General features: G+C 42.2%; 1 protein-coding gene across 1 annotated transcript in view; it reads right to left on the bottom strand.

Moving 5' to 3' along the window:
• Positions 1–21074, bottom strand: part of LOC115140257 (vacuolar protein sorting-associated protein 37B-like) — a 29387-nt gene that overhangs the window by 7577 nt on the left and 736 nt on the right. The window contains exon 2 of the mRNA XM_029678507.2: positions 3730–3901. Within this exon, the coding sequence (XP_029534367.1) occupies positions 3730–3901 (172 nt within the window). The remainder of the gene's footprint in view (positions 1–3729; positions 3902–21074) is intronic.

Below are 21074 nucleotides of genomic sequence, written 5' to 3'. Positions count from 1 at the left end.
ATTCGGTGTCCTGTGTGAATCTAAGTGTGCGTTCTCTAATTCTCTCCTTCTCTCTTTCTTTCTCTCTCTCGGAGGACCTGAGCCCTAGGACCATGCCCCAGGACTACCTGACATGATGACTCCTTGCTGTCCCCAGTCCACCTGGCCATGCTGCTGTTCCAGTTTCAACTGACCTGAGCCCTAGGACCATGCCCCAGGACTACCTGACATGATGACTCCTTGCTGTCCCCAGTCCACCTGGCCATGCTGCTGCTCCAGTTTCAACTGTTCTGCCTTATTATTATTCGACCATGCTGGTCAGTTATGAACATTTGAACATCTTGGCCATGTTCTGTTATAATCTCCACCCGGCACAGCCAGAAGAGGACTGGCCACCCCACATAGCCTGGTTCCTCTCTAGGTTTCTTCCTAGGTTTTGGCCTTTCTAGGGAGTTTTTCCTAGCCACCGTGCTACACCTGCATTGCTTGCTGTTTGGGGTTTTAGGCTGGGTTTCTGTACAGCACTTTGAGATATCAGCTGATGTACGAAGGGCTATATAAATACATTTGATTTGATTTGAAACACACGTGCCAAACAATACTGGGTTGATTCTGCCGTAAAACCATGCTTTTCATCTGGGTCACATGGCTGAGTTCAGTTGCTCCCAGCGCTGTGGGCTGTCTCCCAAATGGCACCCTATCCACTATATATATAAAAAAATAAAGTGCCTGTTTGGGACACAACCCTGCTCTGTCCTTCCCATGCAGATGCACTACGGCTGCTGCTTACAACAAATCTACAACTAGGATAGCCAGCACACAGGGAAACCGGTATCCTACATTTGACAAAAGCCCTCTCGCCATCAACAAACAAATGGCAGGTGGCGAGGCCTTCCATGATAGAACAGCCACACAAGTAGAGCATGGGAATATAAGTCCAGGCATTGTCATCTCCCGTCTGGACTACTGCAACTTGCTGTTGGCTGGGCTCCCTGCTTGTGCCATCAAACCCCTGCAACCTTCCCAAGTTCTCTCATGTCACCCCGTACCTCCGCACACTCCACTGGCTTCCAGTCGAAGCTCGTATCCACTACAAGACCATGGTACTTGCCTACGGACCAGCAAGAGGAACTGCCCCTCCCTACTCTCAGGCTCTGCTCAAACCCTACACTCCAACCTCCGTTCTGCCACCTCTGGTCTCTTGGCCCTTCCACCCCTATGGGGGGCAGCTTCCACTCAGCCCAGTCCAAGCTCTTCTCTGTCCTGGCACCTCAATGGTGGAACCAGCTTCCCCTTGAAGCTAGGGCAGCAGAGTCCTTGCCCATCCTCCGAAAACATCTGAAACCCTACCTCTTCAAAGAGAATCTTAAATAATCCCAAAGCACCCCCTCTCACACCAAAAAAGAATGTGTATTTTGTGAACTAACACACACACACTTGAATTTCTAGCTCTGACTTTACTGATAGCTACTTTATTGAGGAAAAATGTACGTACTAGGACTGTGATATTTGGTTGACCCACCTAGCCATCTTAAGATGAATGCACTACGTCGCTCTGGATATGAGTGTCTGCTAAATTACTAAAATGTCAATGTAAAAGTACAATACCATCTACTGTGTACAAAAGGAGGCAGAGACAGAAAGCCTGTTCAGCTGCAGGGTAAATGGCAGCCTATGCATTGAGGAGGGCCAAATCACTGCTCTTGTGATGAGAGGAGAATACAAAGACAAACTAACTTTATCAGTGAGTGCTACATCCACCACAACAAAGACTGAAGTGAAATGTTGGCATGCTGTTTGGAGGGGGTTGCCTGGCAACCTTCGCGTCATACCAGGTCATAAGTATCAGCAGTCAATTTATTCAGTGGCGTAGGATGCACCTCCACAGGCCCCGCAAGACAGGGGGGATCCCCCAAAGCTCGGGGGCCCCCCAGATAGCATATGAACACGTCAAATGTAACACAAAATGTTAAGAATTACAGGAAATTAACTTTAAAACTGCAACATTTTCTCTCAGCCTCATTGCAAAATATGTCAAATAGCATGAGATTAGCTATTAGAATTGCACATTTTTCTCTCTGACCCATTTAAAAATATGTAGAATTGCAATAAGTTAACCATTTTCCTACAAAACTTGCCTGGACCTTAAAAATTAAATACAGAAATATCTAATTTGCATAAGTATTCACACCCCTTTACTATGACACTTCAAATTGAGATCAGGTGCATCCAATTTCCTTTGATCATCCTTGAGATGTCCCTACAACGTTGAGTCCACCTGTGGCCAATTCAATTGTTTGGACATGATTTAGAAAGAAACACCTGTCTAGATAAAGGTTCCACAGTTGAAACTACATGTCAGAGCAGAAACTATACCATGAAGTCCGAAGGAAGTGTTCATCGACCTCCTAGATCAGGGATGGGCAACATTGATGGTGGTGGGGGCCACAAAAAAACAGAACTCCTCATGGGATCCGCAGTGGCTCATGGGTCTACGTATTCACATCCCCCAGAAGGACAACAGTCTCTATAGCACGTCACCAATCTGGGCTTTATGGAATAGCCAGACGGAAGCATGACAGCACGATGGGGGTTTGCAAAAATGCACATGAAAGACAGAGCATAAGGCAAAAGAATCTGTAGTCAATGAGACAAACATGTTACTATTTGGCCTGAATTGCAACACACTATGTCTGGAGAAAACCAGGCACAGCTCATCACCGGTCTACTGTGAAGCATGGTGGTGGCAGCGCCATGCTATGCAGATGCTTTTCAATGGCAGGGACTGGTATGGATCGAGGGAACATTGAATGGAGTCAAATACAGACAAATCCTTGAAGAGAACCTGCTTCAGAGTGCAAATGACCTTAGACTGGAGCGAAGATATACATTCCAACAGGACAATGACCCCAAGCATACAGTCAAAGCAATGCTGGAATGGCTTCAGAACAAAAATGTGGCCCAGCCAAAGCCCAGACTTGAATCCCATTGAAAATCTGAGAAAAGACTTGAAGATTGCTGTTCACCGCTGCTCCTCATCTATAACAAGGAGGAATGGGAGAAAATCCTCAAATCCAGATGTGCAAAGCTGATACAGTCATACACAAGACGACTCAAAGCTGCAATCGCCGCCAAAGGTGCTTCTACAAAGTACTGACTCAGAGGTGTGAATACTTAAGTCAATGAGATATTCCTGTATTTCATTTTTTATACAATTGCAAAACATTCTAAAAAACATGTTTTGACTTTGTCATTATAGGCTATCATGTCCCCCCCTCCCTCAAATCAATGCTGGATCCTGCTCAATACTGGCAGAGATTAGCTACTGCGGGAGGGAAAATTAAACTGGGTTAGGGCCACTATATGGGCCTTCTGATGGGAAAAGCTGGAGAAACTGGTCAGGTCTGTGTGTCATAATCCAATGGAAGAACAAACAAGAGGAAAATATTATGCAAACTCACAAACTACCCGCCATGACAGTAAATTACAATGTTCAAAAGCTCAAAGTGAGTTGTCAATTTGGCAATCCGGGTAATAGCATTGAACTTCTTCAAACCGTCACACAAACCATGTCAACCAAAATAAAAGTTGTTTATCATATCAACCTATTCATGTCAACAGTAATGCATTTCAAATTCAAATATATAAATTCAAACAGTAAGAAAGCCTCATCTGAGCCAGAATGGCCAATAGGGCAGGAACCCTAGTCTTGTTTCTGTAGCGTCTATTACCTAGTTTAACATATATTACCTAGTTTGGATTTGTGAACCTGGTAGGCCTCGAAGCTCTCCTGTAGGGAGCTGTAGCACCTGGTAAGCTGGCTCTTCTGGTGATTCAGTCTGGGCTGCAGTTGAAGGTTCTGCTCTGCCAGGCTCCGGTTACTGGCCAGGATCATCTCCTTGGTCTGTTGCACCTCCTGCATCTACAACATACAAAGGATCACACAGACATTGAGTATGATTATATGAATACAATAATGTGATTATTGTGGATAGTCAGATAAATACAATAGATTAAACAGTTTGCAAGAAGAAAGATTTCCCTAATAATCCTGTTTACATGGACATCAGAAAAAACATTCTACCACAGTGACCATGTTATTTTTTGGAAGCATACTTGATTCTGAGTTTGGATATACAGTATAAAGTTTGTATGTGAAAACTACTTCTAAGTAAGCATATACTGTTTTCCTGAACTACACTCACATAAGGAGTGCTAGCACATGCGCTGATCAAATACACCACAGGAACGCCGATTAAGATGTTACTGCAGCGCAATGTGTGTATTTTTTGTTGACAATTTCCATACCTTTTGGAAACAAAACACATTTTATGAAGAGGATGGGATCCACCAGCATAATTTGGGTTCCTGGATCCTTTCATAGCATTATAAGGCTGCATTGAGACAATTTTTTTATTTCACCTTTATTTAACCAGGTAGGCTAGTTGAGAACAAGTTCTCATTTGCAACTGCGACATGGCCAAGATAAAGCATAGCAGTGTGAACAGACAAGATGGTGTAGCAGTCAGACGTCTTGTCGTGTCGTGTCCCTTGTATATATCGTTTTGTTTTTTTAAACATATTTTCCTTCACATATCGCATATTAAAACATTTTGCTAAACCTCAACTTCTAAATACTCTCCTGCAACCCACCTCACCCAATGTAGCGCGGATCTGCTTTTTTTCTCTAAAGTATTTATATTTACTTCGGATCCGGAACCCCTCAACTGAAGCTAGCCAGCTATCAGTCAGCAAACCATTGCTAGCGGTCTTCAGCTAACCGGTCATCAGCTATCCTTTAGCGCGGAAAGCTCTCGCCAGTTCGAACAACGCGACTCTAACCAGAGCATAACGGACCTATTATTATTTATTTATTTTTATCCCCGGATTCCCACCGGATTCCCACCGCAAACGGAACATTTTCAGCTGGATCTTCACAACTAGCTAACTGCAACCCCGGATGATTACTGCTGGCTAGCGTTTCCATCCATTTAGCTTGAAGCTAGCCCGGCCAGAGCTCCTGTGCTACCACCGTAGAATACCACCAGGCTACAATATCCGGTCCCACGACCGGTCTATCGATGTCACCGCATGAAGAGGCATAAACAGACTCACCCCATCGCGACGTCCCCCAAAGGCTAACTTTCTAGCCCTTGCTATCTCCTTGCTTGCTAATTCGGCCTGCTAACTGCTAGCTTGTTTAGCCCCGGTCCGCTAACTGCTACCTTGTTCAGCCCCGGCCTACTAACTGTTAGCTTGCTAGCACAGGCCTGCTAACCGTCTGAATCGCCAACCACTCACCGGACCCATATTTACTTTCAATCTCTTTTCGATTTTTAATTCGATTATACCTTCCGGTAACCTGCCTCACCCAATGTGATACGGAATCGCTATTATTTAAAAATTTTAGAACACATTCAAGAACCTCCAGAAGCTAACCAGCTACAAGCTATTTAGTCATTGTTAGCCACTGCTAGCGGCCTTCACCTTCTGCACAGCCAGCCAGTTTTTTTTACCTGGATAATACTCGCCAGTCTAGCTCCCCTGCCCCATCCACCGCTGCCCCCTGGACACTGATCACTTGGCTACATAGCTGATGCATGCTGGACTGTCCATTAATCACGGTACTCCATTCTGCTTGTTTATGTTTTATCTGTTGGCCCCAGCCGCACTCAGGCTCTGTGTGTAGTTAATCCGACCCTCCCTGCCTAGTCAACGCCATTTTACCTGCTGTTGTTGTGCTAGCTGATTAGCTGTTGTTGTCTCACCTACTGTTTTAGCTACTGTTTTAGCTAGCTCTCCCAATTCAACACCTGTGATTACTGTATGCCTCGCTGTATGTCTCTCTCAAATGTCAATATGCCTTGTATACTGTTGTTCAGGTTAGTTATCATTGTTTTAGTTTACATTGGAGCCCCTAGTTCCACTCTTCATACCCCTGATACCTCCCACACATGCAGTGAACTCACCCATTACAACCAGCATGTCCAGAGATACAACCTCTCTCATCATCACCCAGTGCCTGGGCTTACCTCCGCTGTACCCGCACCCCACCATACCCCTGTCTGCGCATTATGCCCTGAATATATTCTACCATGCCCAGAAATCTGCTCCCTTTATTCTCTGTCCCCAACGCTCTAGGCGACCAGTTTTGATAGCCTTTAGCCGCACCCTCATACTACTCCTCCTCTGTTCCGCGGGTGATGTGGAGATAAACCCAGGCCCTGCATGTCCCCAGGCACCCTCATTTGTTGACTTCTGTGATCGAAAAAGCCTTGGTTTCATGCATGTCAACATCAGAAGCCTCCTCCCTAAGTTTGTTTTACTCACTGCTTTAGCACACTCTGCTAACCCTGATGTCCTTGCCGTGTCTGAATCCTGGCTCAGGAAGGCCACCAAAAATTCTGAGATTTCCATACCCAACTATAACATCTTCCGTCAAGATAGAACTGCCAAAGGGGGAGGAGTTGCAGTCTACTGCAGAGATAGCCTGCAAAGTAATGTCATACTTTCCAGGTCCATACCCAAACAGTTCGAACTACTAATTTTGAAAATGACTCTCTCCAGAAATAAGTCTCTCACTGTTGCCGCCTGCTACCGACCCCCCTCAGCTCCCAGCTGTGCCCTGGACACCATTTGTGAATTGATCGCCCCCCATCTAGCTTCAGAGTTTGTTCTGTTAGGTGACCTAAACTGGGATATGCTTAACACCCCGGCAGTCCTACAATCTAAGCTAGATGCCCTCAATCTCACACAAATCATCAAGGAACCCACCAGGTACAACCCTAAATCTGTAAACAAGGGCACCCTCATAGACATCATCCTGACCAACTGGCCCTCCAAATACACCTCCGCTGTCTTCAACCAGGATCTCAGCGATCACTGCCTCATTGCCTGTATCCACTACGGAGCCGCAGTCAAACGACCACCCCTCATCACTGTCAAACGCTCCCTAAAACACTTCTGTGAGCAGGCCTTTCTAATCGACCTGGCCCGGGTATCCTGGAAGGACATTGACCTCATCCCGTCAGTTGAGGATGCCTGGTCATTCTTTAAAAGTAACTTCCTCACCATTTTAGATAAGCATGCTCCGTTCAAAAAATGCAGAACTAAGAACAGATATAGCCCTTGGTTCACTCCAGACCTGACTGCCCTCGACCAGCACAAAAACATCCTGTGGCGGACTGCAATAGCATTGAATAGTCCCCGCGATATGCAACTGTTCAGGGAAGTCAGGAACCAATACAAGCAGTCAGTCAGGAAAGCTAAGGCCAGCTTCTTCAGGCAGAAATTTGCATCCTGTAGCTCCAACTCCCAAAAGTTCTGGGACACTGTGAAGTCCATGGAGAACAAGAGCACCTCCTCCCAGCTGCCCACTGCACTGAGGCTAGGTAACACGGTCACCACCGATAAATCCATGATTATCAAAAACTTCAACAAGCATTTCTCAACGGCTGGCCATGCCTTCCGCCTGGCTACTCCAACCTCGGCCAACAGCTCCGCCCCCCCCGCAGCTACTCGCCCAAGCCTCTCCAGGTTCTCCTTTACCCAAATCCAGATAGCAGATGTTCTGAAAGAGCTGCAAAACCTGGACCCGTACAAATCAGCTGGGCTTGACAATCTGGACCCTCTATTTCTGAAACTATCCGCCGCCATTGTCGCAACCCCTATTACCAGCCTGTTCAACCTCTCTTTCATATCGTCTGAGATCCCCAAGGATTGGAAAGCTGCCGCAGTCATCCCCCTCTTCAAAGGGGGAGACACCCTGGACAGAAACTGTTACAGACCTATATCCATCCTGCCCTGCCTATCTATCTAAGGTCTTCGAAAGCCAAGTCAACAAACAGGTCACTGACCATCTCGAATCCCACCGTACCTTCTCCGCTGTGCAATCTGGTTTCCGAGCCGGTCACAGGTGCACCTCAGCCACGCTCAAGGTACTAAACGATATCATAACCGCCATCGATAAAAGACAGTTCTGTGCAGCCGTCTTCATCGACCTTGCCAAGGCTTTCGATTCTGTCAATCACCATATTCTTATCAGCAGACTCAGTAGCCTCGGTTTTTCTGATGACTGCCTTGCCTGGTTCACCAACTACTTTTCAGACAGAGTTCAGTGTGTCAAATTGGAGGGCATGCTGTCCGGTCCTCTAGCAGTCTCTGGGGGTGCCACAGGGTTCAATTCTCGGGCCGACTCTTTTCTCTGTATATATCAATGATGTTGCTCTTGCTGCGGGCGATTCCCTGATCCACCTCTACGCAGACGACACCATTCTATATACTTCCGGCCCGTCCTTGGACACTGTGCTATCTAACCTCCAAACGAGCTTCAATGCCATACAACACTCCTTCCGTGGCCTCCAACTGCTCTTAAACGCTAGTAAAACCAAATGCATGCTTTTCAACCGTTCGCTGCCTGCACCCGCACGCCCGACTAGCATCACCACCCTGGATGGTTCAGACCTTGAATATGTGGACATCTATAAGTACCTAGGTGTCTGGCTAGACTGTAAACTCTCCTTCCAGACTCATATCAAACATCTCCAATCGAAAATCAAATCTAGAGTCGGCTTTCTATTCCGCAACAAAGCCTCCTTCACTCACGTTGCCAAACTTACCCTAGTAAAACGGACTATCCTACCGATCCTCGACTTCGGCGATGTCATCTACAAAATTGCTTCCAACACTCTACTCAGCAAACTGGATGCAGTTGATCACAGTGCCATCCGTTTTGTCACTAAAGCACCTTATACCACCCACCACTGCGACCTGTATGCTCTAGTCGGCTGGCCCTCGCTACATATTCGTCGCCAGACCCACTGGCTCCAGGTCATCTACAAGTCCGTGCTAGGTAAAACTCCGCCTTATCTCAGTTCACTGGTCACGATGGCAACACCCACCCGTAGCACGCGCTCCAGCAGGTGTATCTCACTGATCATCCCTAAAGCCAACACCTCATTTGGCCGCCTTTCGTTCCAGTTCTCTGCTGCCTGTGACTGGAACGAATTGCAAAAATGGCTGAAGTTGGAGACTTTTATCTCCCTCACCAACTTCAAACATCTGCTATCTGAGCAGCTAACCGATCGCTGCCGCCCTACATAGTCTATCGGTAAATAGCCCACCCATTTTTACCTACCTCATCCCCATACTGTTTTTATTTATTTACTTTTCTGCTCTTTTGCACACCAATATCTCTACCTGTACATGACCATCTGATCATTTATCACTCCAGTGTTAATCTGCTAAATTGTAATTATTCGCTTACCTCCTGCCTTTTGCACACAATGTATATAGACTCCCCCCCATTTTTTCTCTACTGTGTTATTGACTTGTTAATGGTTTGCTCCATGTGTAACTCTGTGTTGTCTGTTCACACTGCTATGCTTTATCTTGGCCAGGTCGCAGTTGCAAATGAGAACTTATCAGTGACCCAAGCACAGCTCAGTTAGTCCCTACCACTGTGTCGATGAGTTGTCATAATGCTATTACAGGGGCCTCCCGGGTGGCGCTGGGGTTAAGGGCTGCGCCACCAGAGACTCTGTGTTCGCACCCAGGCTCTGTCGTAACCGGCCGCGACCGGGAGGTCCGTGGGGCAAAGCACAATTGGCCTAGCGACGTCCGGGTTAGGGAGGGTTTGGCCGGTAGGGAAATCCTTGTCTCATCGCGCACCAGCGACTCCTGTAGCGGGCCGGGCACAGTGCGCGCTAACCAAGGTTGCCAGGTGCACGGTGTTTCCTCCGCTGGCTTCCAGGTTGGATGGCGCTGTGTTAAGAAGCAGTGTGGCATGGTTGGGTTGTGTATCGGGGGACGCATGACTTTCAACCTTCGTCTCTCCCGAGCCCGTATGGGAATTGTAGCGATGAGAGAAGATATTAGCTACTAAACAATTGGATACCACAAAATTGGGGAGAAAAAGGGGTCAAATTAAAAATATATATAAACAAATAAAATAAATAATGCTACTACAAAGTATATTATACCAGGGGCGTTGGTAGACACAATATAAGTAACCTATTGTATGTTCCTCTAACTGCCCTGAATGCCTCTGCTGATCCTACAGCTATTGTTTGCAGTAATCAGGTGCCAGAGTTATATTGTTAGCACTGAGGCAGTGTATTCTAGTAGGAAGTTCACTGTGTGCAGCCCACCTTGAAATAACAAAAATAACATGAGCATGTATACTTCTGCTAAGCTTCCCAGTAAAGCAATGCAAACAATCAAGCATCCCAGTAAAGAGCTAAAAATAGCCCACATTAACATATGTAAGTTAAGAAACAAGAGTCATGAAATTACTAACTTGGTAGTAACCGATAATATTCCAATTCTGACTATCTGAAACTAAAATAATACCTTCAACAATACAATAGTAGCATTACATGGTTATAAAACCTACAGAAAAGACAAATGCCAATGGAGGTGTTGATGTTTATATTCAGAACCACATTCCTGTAAAGCTTAGAGAGGATGTAATTTTAAATACTGTTGAAGTAATATGGCTACAGGTTCATCACCTAAAGCCTATTCTTGTGGGAAGCTGCTATAGACCACCAAGTGCTAGTCAGTATCTGGATAACGTGTGTGAAATGCTTGATAATGTGTGATATCAACAGAGGTATATTTTCTGGGTGAATTAAATACAGACAGGCTTTCATCAAGCTTCCCACTCAAGAAAAAGCTTCAAACTGTAATCAGTGCCTGTAACATGGTTCAGGATATCAGTCAAGCTACCAGGATAGTAACAAACAGCAAAGGATTTAAATCATCTAACGTGTATTGATCACATCTTTACGACTGCTGCAGAAATTTGCTTGAAAGCAATATCCAGATCCATCAGAAGTTGTTTTCACAATATAGTAGCCATATCTAGGAAAACCAAAGTTCCAAAAAGGCTGGGCCTAATATAGTCATACAAGACATTTTTGTAGTGATTCCTATGTTTTTAATGTAAATAATTTGTTGGTCTGTGGTGTGTAATGAGGAGCAACCAGACGCTGCACTTGACACGTTTATGAAATGGCTAATTCCAGTTACTAATAAGCATGCATCCATTAAGAAAATGACTAAAAACGGTTAAATCACAGTGGATTGATGAGGAATTTTTAAAAATGGTATGGTTGAGAGGGATGAGGCAAAAGGAATGGCAAATAAGTCTGACAGCACAACAGATTGTCAAATGTAATGCAAATAGAGAAATCATGTGTCTAACCTGAATAAAACAAAGAAGAAACTATACTATGAAACAACGACAAAAGTTCTGGAGCACCTAAATAAAACTTTGGCCAAAAAGGCAAAATCAGCTCCTTCATCACAAAACCCACTGATATCGCTAATTACTTTAATGATTTTTTTCATTGGCAAGATTAGCAAACATAGGCATGACATACAAGCAACAAACACAGACACTACACATCCAAGTCTAAATGATGAAAGACAAGCATTGTAATTTAGAATTCCGTAAAGTGAGGGTAAAATTCTTTGTTGTTGTCTATCAACAATGAAAAGCAACCGGGGTCTGAAAACTTGGATGAAAAATTACTGAAGATAATAGAGGACGATATTGCCCCACCTATTTGCCATATCTTCAAATTAAGACTACTAGAAAGTGTGTGCACTCAGACCTGGAGGGAAGCAAAAGTAATTCCGCTACCTAAGAATAATAAAGCCCCATTTACTGGCTCAAACAGCCAACCAATTAACCTTGTCGCCAACCCTTAGTAAAAAAAAAGGTGTTTGACCAAATACAATGCTATTTTACAGTAAAGAAACTGACAACAGTCTTTCAGCACGCTTATAGGGAAGGACATTCAAGATGCACAGCACTTACACAAATGACTGATAATTGGCTGAGAGAAATTGATGATAAAAAGATTGTGGGGCTGTTTTGTTAGACTTCAGTGCAGCTTTTGACATTATCGATAATAGTTTGCTGCTGGAAAAACTTGTGTTATTGCTTTACACCCCCTGCTATACTGTGGATAAATAGTTACCTGTATAATAGAACACAGGGGGTGTTCTTTAATAGTAGAAGCCTCTCCAAACTAATCCAGGTTGAATCAGGAATTCCCCAGGGCAGCCATTTAGGCCCCTTACTATTTCAATTTTTACTAAAGACATGCCACTGGTTTGAGTAAAGCCAGTGTGTCTATGTACAGTACCAGTCAAAAGTTTGGACACACCTACTTATTTTTTTTTTACATTGTAAAATAATAGTGAACACATCAAAACTATGAAATAACACATGGAATCATGTAGTAATCAAAATAGTGCTAAACCAATCTAAATATATTTTATATTTGAGATTCTTCAAAGTAGCCACCCTTTGCATTGATGACAGCTTTGCAAACTCCTGGCATATATATTTTGATTTGTTTAACACTTTATTGGTTACTACACAATTCCATATTTGTTTTTTCATAGTTTTGTGGTCTTCACTATAATTCTACAGAAAATAATACAAATTAAGAAAAACCCTTGAATGAGAAAGTATTTCCCAACTTTTACTGGTACTGTATGTAGCAAAAAAAATGCCCTCTGGGGCTTCTATTACCATAAATCTAACTAAATTTGTACAAACTGATAGCGAAATTACAGACGCTGTTAGCTAAATGCTAAGCGAAAACGAACATAACTAATTGCAATGACTCGAGTCATTTTACCACATGACTCGGGTCAGTCTCATCAAGCTACATGGACAGAAAAAGCAAGTAGCTTGGGCGTGAACAGCATCATGTGGCCCAGCTTTGGAAATGAATTAACTAACCTAATAGGCAGTAGAACACTTCTTCCAAAACAAATGATCTTGTCACGGAATGACAGAAGCCAGCCAGCAGTGTGGACTCGGGCTGCGAGTGGATGGGTATGGATGGTGACAGAGAGAAAACAACATTTCAGACAAGGCCAGATGCTAAGTGCATTCATAACCACTGTGCTTCACACACTGTACTGTCGTGACCTGACCAAACCATACAACCAACTAACTAACTTCTCAGAACCGTGTCTCAATAAGCCACTCCAACGCAGTGCACTGGAGGAAAAAAACAGCCTTAAATCGCATCCATGACTGCAGGCTTGTTCTGTCAAACCCCCCCCCCCCCCCAAAAAAAAAACACTGTTTTGCAGGGGAAGGAAATAGTTAATGACTGGATCTCCACTTTCTCTGTACAGTGACAGAAGATTAGGAACAAATTTAACAGGAGAACACCAAAACTGTCACACCAGACAGACTGTGCTGCTCACCATATTCATTTTCTTCCCATTTAAGATACCATATGACGTTATTATGCTGAAGGCAGAGGCTTTTAGCTGTGTAGGGATTGAGTACAGCGGCCATATCTGTATCAAGTGGCTCAGAGTAGGTAGGGGTGCTGATCTAGGATCAGTTCAGCCTTTTAGATCATAATTAATATGATTTTATGGACAGGGAACACCTAATCCTAGATCAACACTCCTACTCTGATGCTTGATAAACACACATACAGCCACAGAGCACAGAAGGCCAGAGGAAGCATCACACCCAAACAGAGGCTTTTATTTGGAGCCTCCTCTGGAGCTCAGTCAGGGCTCCAGACTGTGACCATCTAGTCACATTGCAAGTGCACGAAGCCATTGTAAAAAAAAAAATTTTTTTTTACATTTACTGTTAGATTAATACATGGCTACTAGCAGTAGGTGTTAACTTTAAGGCCAGAGGTGGTGTGGTATATGGCCACAATACCACAGATAAGAATGATGTATCAACAGCCCTTATCACTTTACAGAAATTCTCCCCGAACCCAAAAGTAGAGTTAGTTCTAAATAAAAATGTTATGCTCTAAACTTTAGAGTCTAAAGTGTCAAAAAACATTATAATCTAAACACAATATAAAGCCATCTATTAACTCACTGTAATCTAAAATATCAATAGTATATTGTTATGAATACTCCTTCCTTTAATGAAAGTTGAGTTTCACTGATATCATCAAGGCCCTTTTTCAGCCTATTAGCAGTCAGTTGCCAATAATGTGATTGGTCTCCAATTGTCCAAGTAAAGAGGGTCCTTCTTTAGTTTGGGCATAAAAACTAATAGTCCCCGTCTCAAAGAAGGAGGTAAAATAGGATTAGCAATACCCTCTTTGTAGACTGAAAGAAAGAACCTTCTAACATCAGGCCAAAAATGTCAATAGACATGATACTAGCAGTTCGGTGGCTATGAATAATGGAACATCCCCTCGTTTCTCTATTGCTAGAGGAATTAGGCAGGGTTGTCCAATCTCCACTCTTTTATTTATTGTAGCCAACAATTTACTGAGAATTGAAAAGGGATCAGTATCTAACAAATCTGAGAATTTAAAAAGGATCCGTATTTTTGGTAAAGATATAAATATCAGTCAATTTGCAGATGATATTGCCCTTTTACTCCCTTGGCTATTGACAGAATCAAGAAATGTTCTATGGCCTCTGGGTTGACTCATCCTTAACAAATGTGATATCATGCCAATTCACTGCTGTGACTCAAGTCAACATTGCCTCCCTACCTGTTAAAAACAAAGTTAAATATTAAGGATTTTTTATCACAAAAAAAAAATGTTTCAGAGAATCTTTCAACATTGATAGTATAATTAATTCCATGAGAGATTCTGTAAGTCAGTGGCTGCAACGTGAGGACTCAAAATTGAGTTGTGTTCTTTGTGCAAGACTGATGGTTTATCTAGAATACTTTACCCAAGTCTATTCCTTTTTCTTTCTTCTAACAACATCAAACAAGTAAATTGTTAGATTTATTTAGAGGAATAAAACACATATTTGGAAATCAAAATTTATGAAAAAGACTATTATGGATGTTTTACTTCCCATTGATTTTGAGTTGTTCATGGGTACTTTTAGGATTAAATGGTTGAAATTGTCTGTTTAATCCTACCTCTGTGGTATCATATCCCTAAAAGTCTGTTTAATCCTACCTCTGTGGTATCATATCCCTAAAAGTCTGTTTAATCCTACCTCTGTGGTATCATATCCCTAAAAGTCTGTTTAATCCTACCTCTGTGGTATCATATCCCTAAAAGTCTGTTTAATCCTACCTCTGTGGTATCATATCCCTAAAAGTCTGTTTAATCCTACCTCTGTGGTATCATATCCCTAAAAATCCTACCTCTGTCTGTTTAATCCTACCTCTGTGGTATCATATCCCTAAAAGTCTGTTTAATCCTACCTCTGTGGTATCATATCCCTAAAAGTCTGTTTAATCCTACCTCTGTGGTATCATATCCCTAAAAGTCTGTTTAATCCTACCTCTGTGGTATCATATCCCTAAAAGTCTGTTTAATCCTACCTCTGTGGTATCATATCCCTAAAAGTCTGTTTAATCCTACCTCTGTGGTATCATATCCCTAAAAGTCTGTTTAATCCTAGTCTGTTTAATCCTACCTCTGTGGTATCATATCCCTAAAAGTCTGTTTAATCCTACCTCTGTGGTATCATATCCCTAAAAGTCTGTTTAATCCTACCTCTGTGGTATCATATCCCTAAAAGTCTGTTTAATCCTACCTCTGTGGTATCATATCCCTAAAAGTCTGTTTAATCCTACCTCTGTGGTATCATATCCCTAAAAGTCTGTTTAATCCTACCTCTGTGGTATCATATCCCTAAAAGTCTGTTTAATCCTACCTCTGTGGTATCATATCCCTAAAAGTCTGTTTAATCCTACCTCTGTGGTATCATATCCCTAAAAGTCTGTTTAATCCTACCTCTGTGGTATCATATCCCTAAAAGTCTGTTTAATCCTACCTGGTATCATATGTGTTTAATCCTACCTCTGTATCATATCCTAAAAGTCTGTTTAATCCTACCTCTGTGGTATCATATCCCTAAAAGTCTGTTTAATCCTACCTCTGTGGTATCATATCCCTAAAAGTCCCTGTTTAATCCTACCTCTGTGGTATCATATCCCTAAAAGTCTGTTTAATCCTACCTCTGTGGTATCATATCCCTAAAAGTCTGTTTAATCCTACCTCTGTGGTATCATATCCCTAAAAGTCTGTTTAATCCTACCTCTGTGGTATCATATCCCTAAAAGTCTGTTTAATCCTACCTCTGTGGTATCATATCCCTAAAAGTCTGTTTAATCCTACCTCTGTGGTATCATATCCCTAAAAGTCTGTTTAAAAAAATTGGTGGACTTGAATTCCTAATGAAATGTGATTTTGACCCATGAAAATTACCTGTGAAGTTTTACCAGCAAATTACATTTTTCTAGAAAGAGATTAAAATTGATAGGAAATTCATTTTCAAAGGACTTTGGTTTGACAAGGGTATTCATTTTATCATTAGAGTTACGATCTAGCTAATATGTTTTGAGTTTCCACTTCCTCATATGGTGAATTACCAAATTGAATTAGGCCTATATACAGTGGGGCAAGCCTGGTGCAGGTCTACAATTTTGTTTCTGGTGTTCTTTGACAGCTCTTTGGTCTTGGCCATAGTGGAGTTTGGAGTGTGACTGTTTGAGGTTGTGGACAGGTGTCTTTTATACTGATAACAAGTTCAAACAGGTGCCATTAATACAGGTAACGAGCGGAGGACAGACGAGCCTCTTAAATAAGAAGTTACAGGTCTGTGAGAGCCAGAAATCTAGCTTGTTTGTAGGTGACCAAATACTTATTTTCTACCATAATTTGCAAACAAATTCATTAAAAATCCTACAATGTGATTTTCTGGATTTTTTTTCTCATTTTGTCTGTCATAGTTGAAGTGTACCTATGATGAAAATTACAGGCCTCTCATCTTTAAGTGGGAGAACTTGCACAATTGGTGGCTGACTAAATACCCCCCCCACTGTATAATATTAGTGCACATAAAGATGAAGGCAATTCATCTCTTTTTGAACTAAAAAAAACAGAAAATGTTGTAGTCCTATTTTGGCCTATTTGTTAACCCAAAATTCATGACAAATCTCTGGATTAGGTTGCATATCTAAATATTTTGAATCATGAATTCCTGTTTGGACATGTTAGAACATATTTATTGAATACCATCTCAGTAGTCTGTCACTTCTTAATAAAACATTGTGAATGACATTATAATAACTTGTAAGATGATGCTTCAAATGTATTGTGTGACGCTGCACACATTTTTTGAGGGGGAGGGGGGGGGGGGGTTCCACCTAATCATGGCCTGGTCATCACCAACTGAAAAAGTTAGTAGAGGGAAATGTTAGTCTGGAGCCCTGTTGGTCCAATAGAGGATTGCAGAGCCCTGTCTAGCCAAACAGGGAGTGAGATAAAGAGGACATGTCCCAATGTCAGGCCTGGTGTCATGACGTTGTCTCTTTGGGGTGGCGAGCCCATCCCCCTCTCCCTGCCTCCCCCTTTCCTCATTCAACTAGGCTGCTGTGGCCAGAGAGACGTCGTAAATTCCTGAGGATCTCCTCATGGACACGCAGTATAGAGAGAGTAAATTTTCATAGAGAACCAAGGAATTCCTTCCACCTCACAGAACTTGAGGTACGAACAAATTTCATGTTCCGGAGAAAGTATAAAAGATCGGTGAAGAATCCAGCTACGAACTGGTCCGTTTGTTACAACTTGGGGAAGCTCATGGGAGACGGTGTGGCCACATTACCATAATGCTGTTTATATAATAGCCTCATATGAGGTTTACATCTAATTGTTGTATAAGATGAATGAGTGAGTATGATACTGTTTACACTATTTTACAATGTGATTTTGGACTGTTTAATGAAGGAAAACTTAAAAAGGGAATTGGAGTTAACTAAATCAGAGGACCGCCCCTGAGCCCAGTTAGGGTCAGGCGTCCTGGGACAGCCCCTTTCTGCAATTCCAAATAAAACCCAACTTTGAGAAATTATCACCAGACCATGTTTTTCTCCATTAGGAGGGGACAAAGGTTGTAGACCATTGCTGAATCTTTTAACCATACCACGTGGTTAAACTCTTATGATTATCGATACCGACAGAATAAGAACAAGTCTTTGATATGAATTACTAGTCTGCAGCTAGGAATTCGGTATCATTGAACGCGAAGAACAACAACCGCCAAAAACATCCATTCTATAACAAATGAATGAATGTCACTCTGAACTATCCCCTCTAACCAAGACAGAGAGAGAGAACAAAACTCTCCAACAGAAACAAACTTTTCACCAGCGATCAAGACGACACACTGAGCGTAAAAATATATATTGATTGCAATTGTTCCCGAATGAGTGAGCGTTCATGTACAAAGGATTAGCATTTCAATTGTTAGAATTATCACTCTGTAGTGACTTCTTAGTCGACCCCCACTTCCCTTTTGTCTAACAAGCCACCATGCCGGTTTAGCCCACTAGGGCACATTCTCCTATCATTTCTTGTAACCATATTTACTGTTTGTTTATGCATTTCTGTGAATTACTTAGTAATAAATAAATTATTTAAGACAATTGACGTATGGATGACTCATAGTGAAGACTGGGTTCGTGCAGATAACCAACCATTTACGACATTTGGAATGAGACTAACGTGAGGTAAAGTAAATAATTCAATAAGACGAAGACTAATTGATCAAATAAAATATCTGAAAAGTTATTTCCTTGGTGCCCCGACATCCTAGTTAATTACCGTTACGTGATTAATCAGTTGATCGCATAATAATAATTAGAGAATTTTTGATAAAAAAAACTGTAAGTCAATTTAATGATAGTAAAGACACAACACTGGTATAGGTCTAGTTACATATCACAGTCTCTTATTCACTGACTGATACTGGCTTACACCTGTGATTATGTTCTTTTACTTCTGCAGGTCTCTTTAACTACAATCACATCAAAATGGTGACAATGTGGCTCTTCTCTACAGCTCTACTGAGAAAGAGGCTTTGCCTACTGAGACACTGATCATGGAAGGAATTCACATAGAGAGGCTGAATGACTGTACACAATCAGCTTAAACTCAAATTCACTTAGAATTTGTACATTTCACATGTTAAGTTAATCATAAGATACACCATGTGGTGATAGACAACTAGGTCACCCAGCACCCTGGCATCCAGATCCTCCCTGTAACATTTGTTCAAAGGGAACTTTCCTTGCTTGATATGCTATTCTTAGCTGGATGTGTTGGGTTGAAAATAGTGTGCAGTTTCTGCTGCCTGATCAAACCAAGGCCAGTCTGGCAGCTATAGTCCCCGTCTGTCCCTGACTAACATGCACACACACACACACACACACACACACACACACACACACACTATTAGAGAGCGCAATAAAATAATAATCCACAGAGTTAACTTAGAACAGTAGGTTTATATCTACTGGTAGGGCACAAGTTAGTCTACATCGGTTGTTTACAAAGCATGTGACAAATATAATTTTATCTCAATGTGTATGAAAATGTATGCACTCACTACTGTAAGTCTCTCTGGATAAGAGTGTTTGCTAAATTGTTAAAATGTAAATGTTGATTGATGTCTGGCTGCCAGACAAATATAAAACAGTCAGTGTGTAGCCTATGATACAAAACCAAGGTAAACCAAACAGAGGAGACTCATGTAGATTCAGACTGAGATTATTCTTCAACTCAAATAACAAGAACAGACCAAATTTAAATGTAACCCCATTTGCACACAATTACTGGGCCGGCGAGGGCGTTTCCAAATGTGTTAGCTACCCGGAAGTGGACACGTGTCTATACTTACGGGTATGCATACAATGAATTCTCATTCCTGGAGCAGTACACAGTGTACTTACTTACTGTACCTGCTCAGATTACATTCATATATTCAGAGCTGTGACGGGACAAAGGCGAAGCTGATGGGTCTTACAATATACACACACATCATATGATAAAGGTGCAGAACTTCCCAACTTACTCAATGAGGTGTGTCCTGAGTTAGTCAGAACTGCCTTTTCCAGTCATTAGGAGCACTTCTCACTTATCTCACTGTGTACCAAATGGCACCCTATTCCCTGCATAGAGCAGCACTACTTTTGACCAGGTCCCTGGTCAAAAGAGGTACAGGGAATAGGGTGCCATTTGGTACACAGACTATGACTAATTCCCTCCACTGACAGGTCAATACACAACCCTCTGTAACCTGTAATGACATAGCTGAAGGTCCATGGTTGGTAACCTACAGCATTAGCTCTGTGATATATAGCTCTATCGGCATTCGACTCCATTGCCACAAACTGTTGCTGCATCATACGGAGTAAAAGGAAACCATGGTCAGCTAGAAACAGATAGAGGGAGTAATAGAAAAGGAACTTGGACTATAAAAAGCTAATCTCTGATGATAGCACATTGAGACAAGCAAATCAATGTTTGCTGGTTTCATTGATTATTTTACAATGTCAGTTAAAGACCTTACAGATTACGAAGGCCTAGATCCATCTGTAGGAAAGGAGGATTCTATGGAATTCATGTCTAGGAACCAAGTAAGTTCACCCTCACATACAGTGGGACAGCTATGTTATTGTTTTTTGTGTGATACTAGAAGTCCTGACAAAGGAGGACTCTGAAAACTTAAGCAATCATCAGTATTAAGCCGTGGAGTGGTTTACATTCAATATAATCTAACAATGTACTGAAAGTTATTCTGTTTAGTTGAGCAGAATGCCATGGCACAGTTTGCAACTAAGTCCATTCAGCAGCTGACAACGCCATGCTTGTTGTCATCAGTGTCCTTACAAATGGCCAATCGTGGTCATATGCATTTATTTACTAACAAACTGGGTTCAGGGCAGGATTCCCCTGGGCTAAAAAGGATGCTGGTTATACAAGTGAAAATGTTATATTTTTTTTAGATCGGGCGCAAGACCATGACTTCGAGGCATTGCACCAATTTAAACAGAAATAAGTGTGAATACCTGCCCTATTGGGTCTTGCAATTGACGTTTCCCAAACAGATCCTTTCTGACCAGCTGAACTGTATGTCATGTAATTTCTGCAGCTTGGCAACATAGCGTACAGTATTTTGCTTTGTCACTTACCAACCACAATACCGGACTCCCTCCCCAGAGAGGAAGTACGTATTTTTACTATTTTCATTACATGTTGATCAATATGAATCTACTACCAAGACAAATATGGGAAGGATTCTGACCATTTTAACTACAAGTGTTG

This window comes from Oncorhynchus nerka, linkage group LG13 (assembly GCF_034236695.1).
Source record: "Oncorhynchus nerka isolate Pitt River linkage group LG13, Oner_Uvic_2.0, whole genome shotgun sequence".
Taxonomy (NCBI): Eukaryota; Metazoa; Chordata; class Actinopteri; order Salmoniformes; family Salmonidae; genus Oncorhynchus; species Oncorhynchus nerka.
Note: the sequence above shows the minus strand (reverse complement) of the source record. Positions and strands in the feature narration are given on the sequence as shown.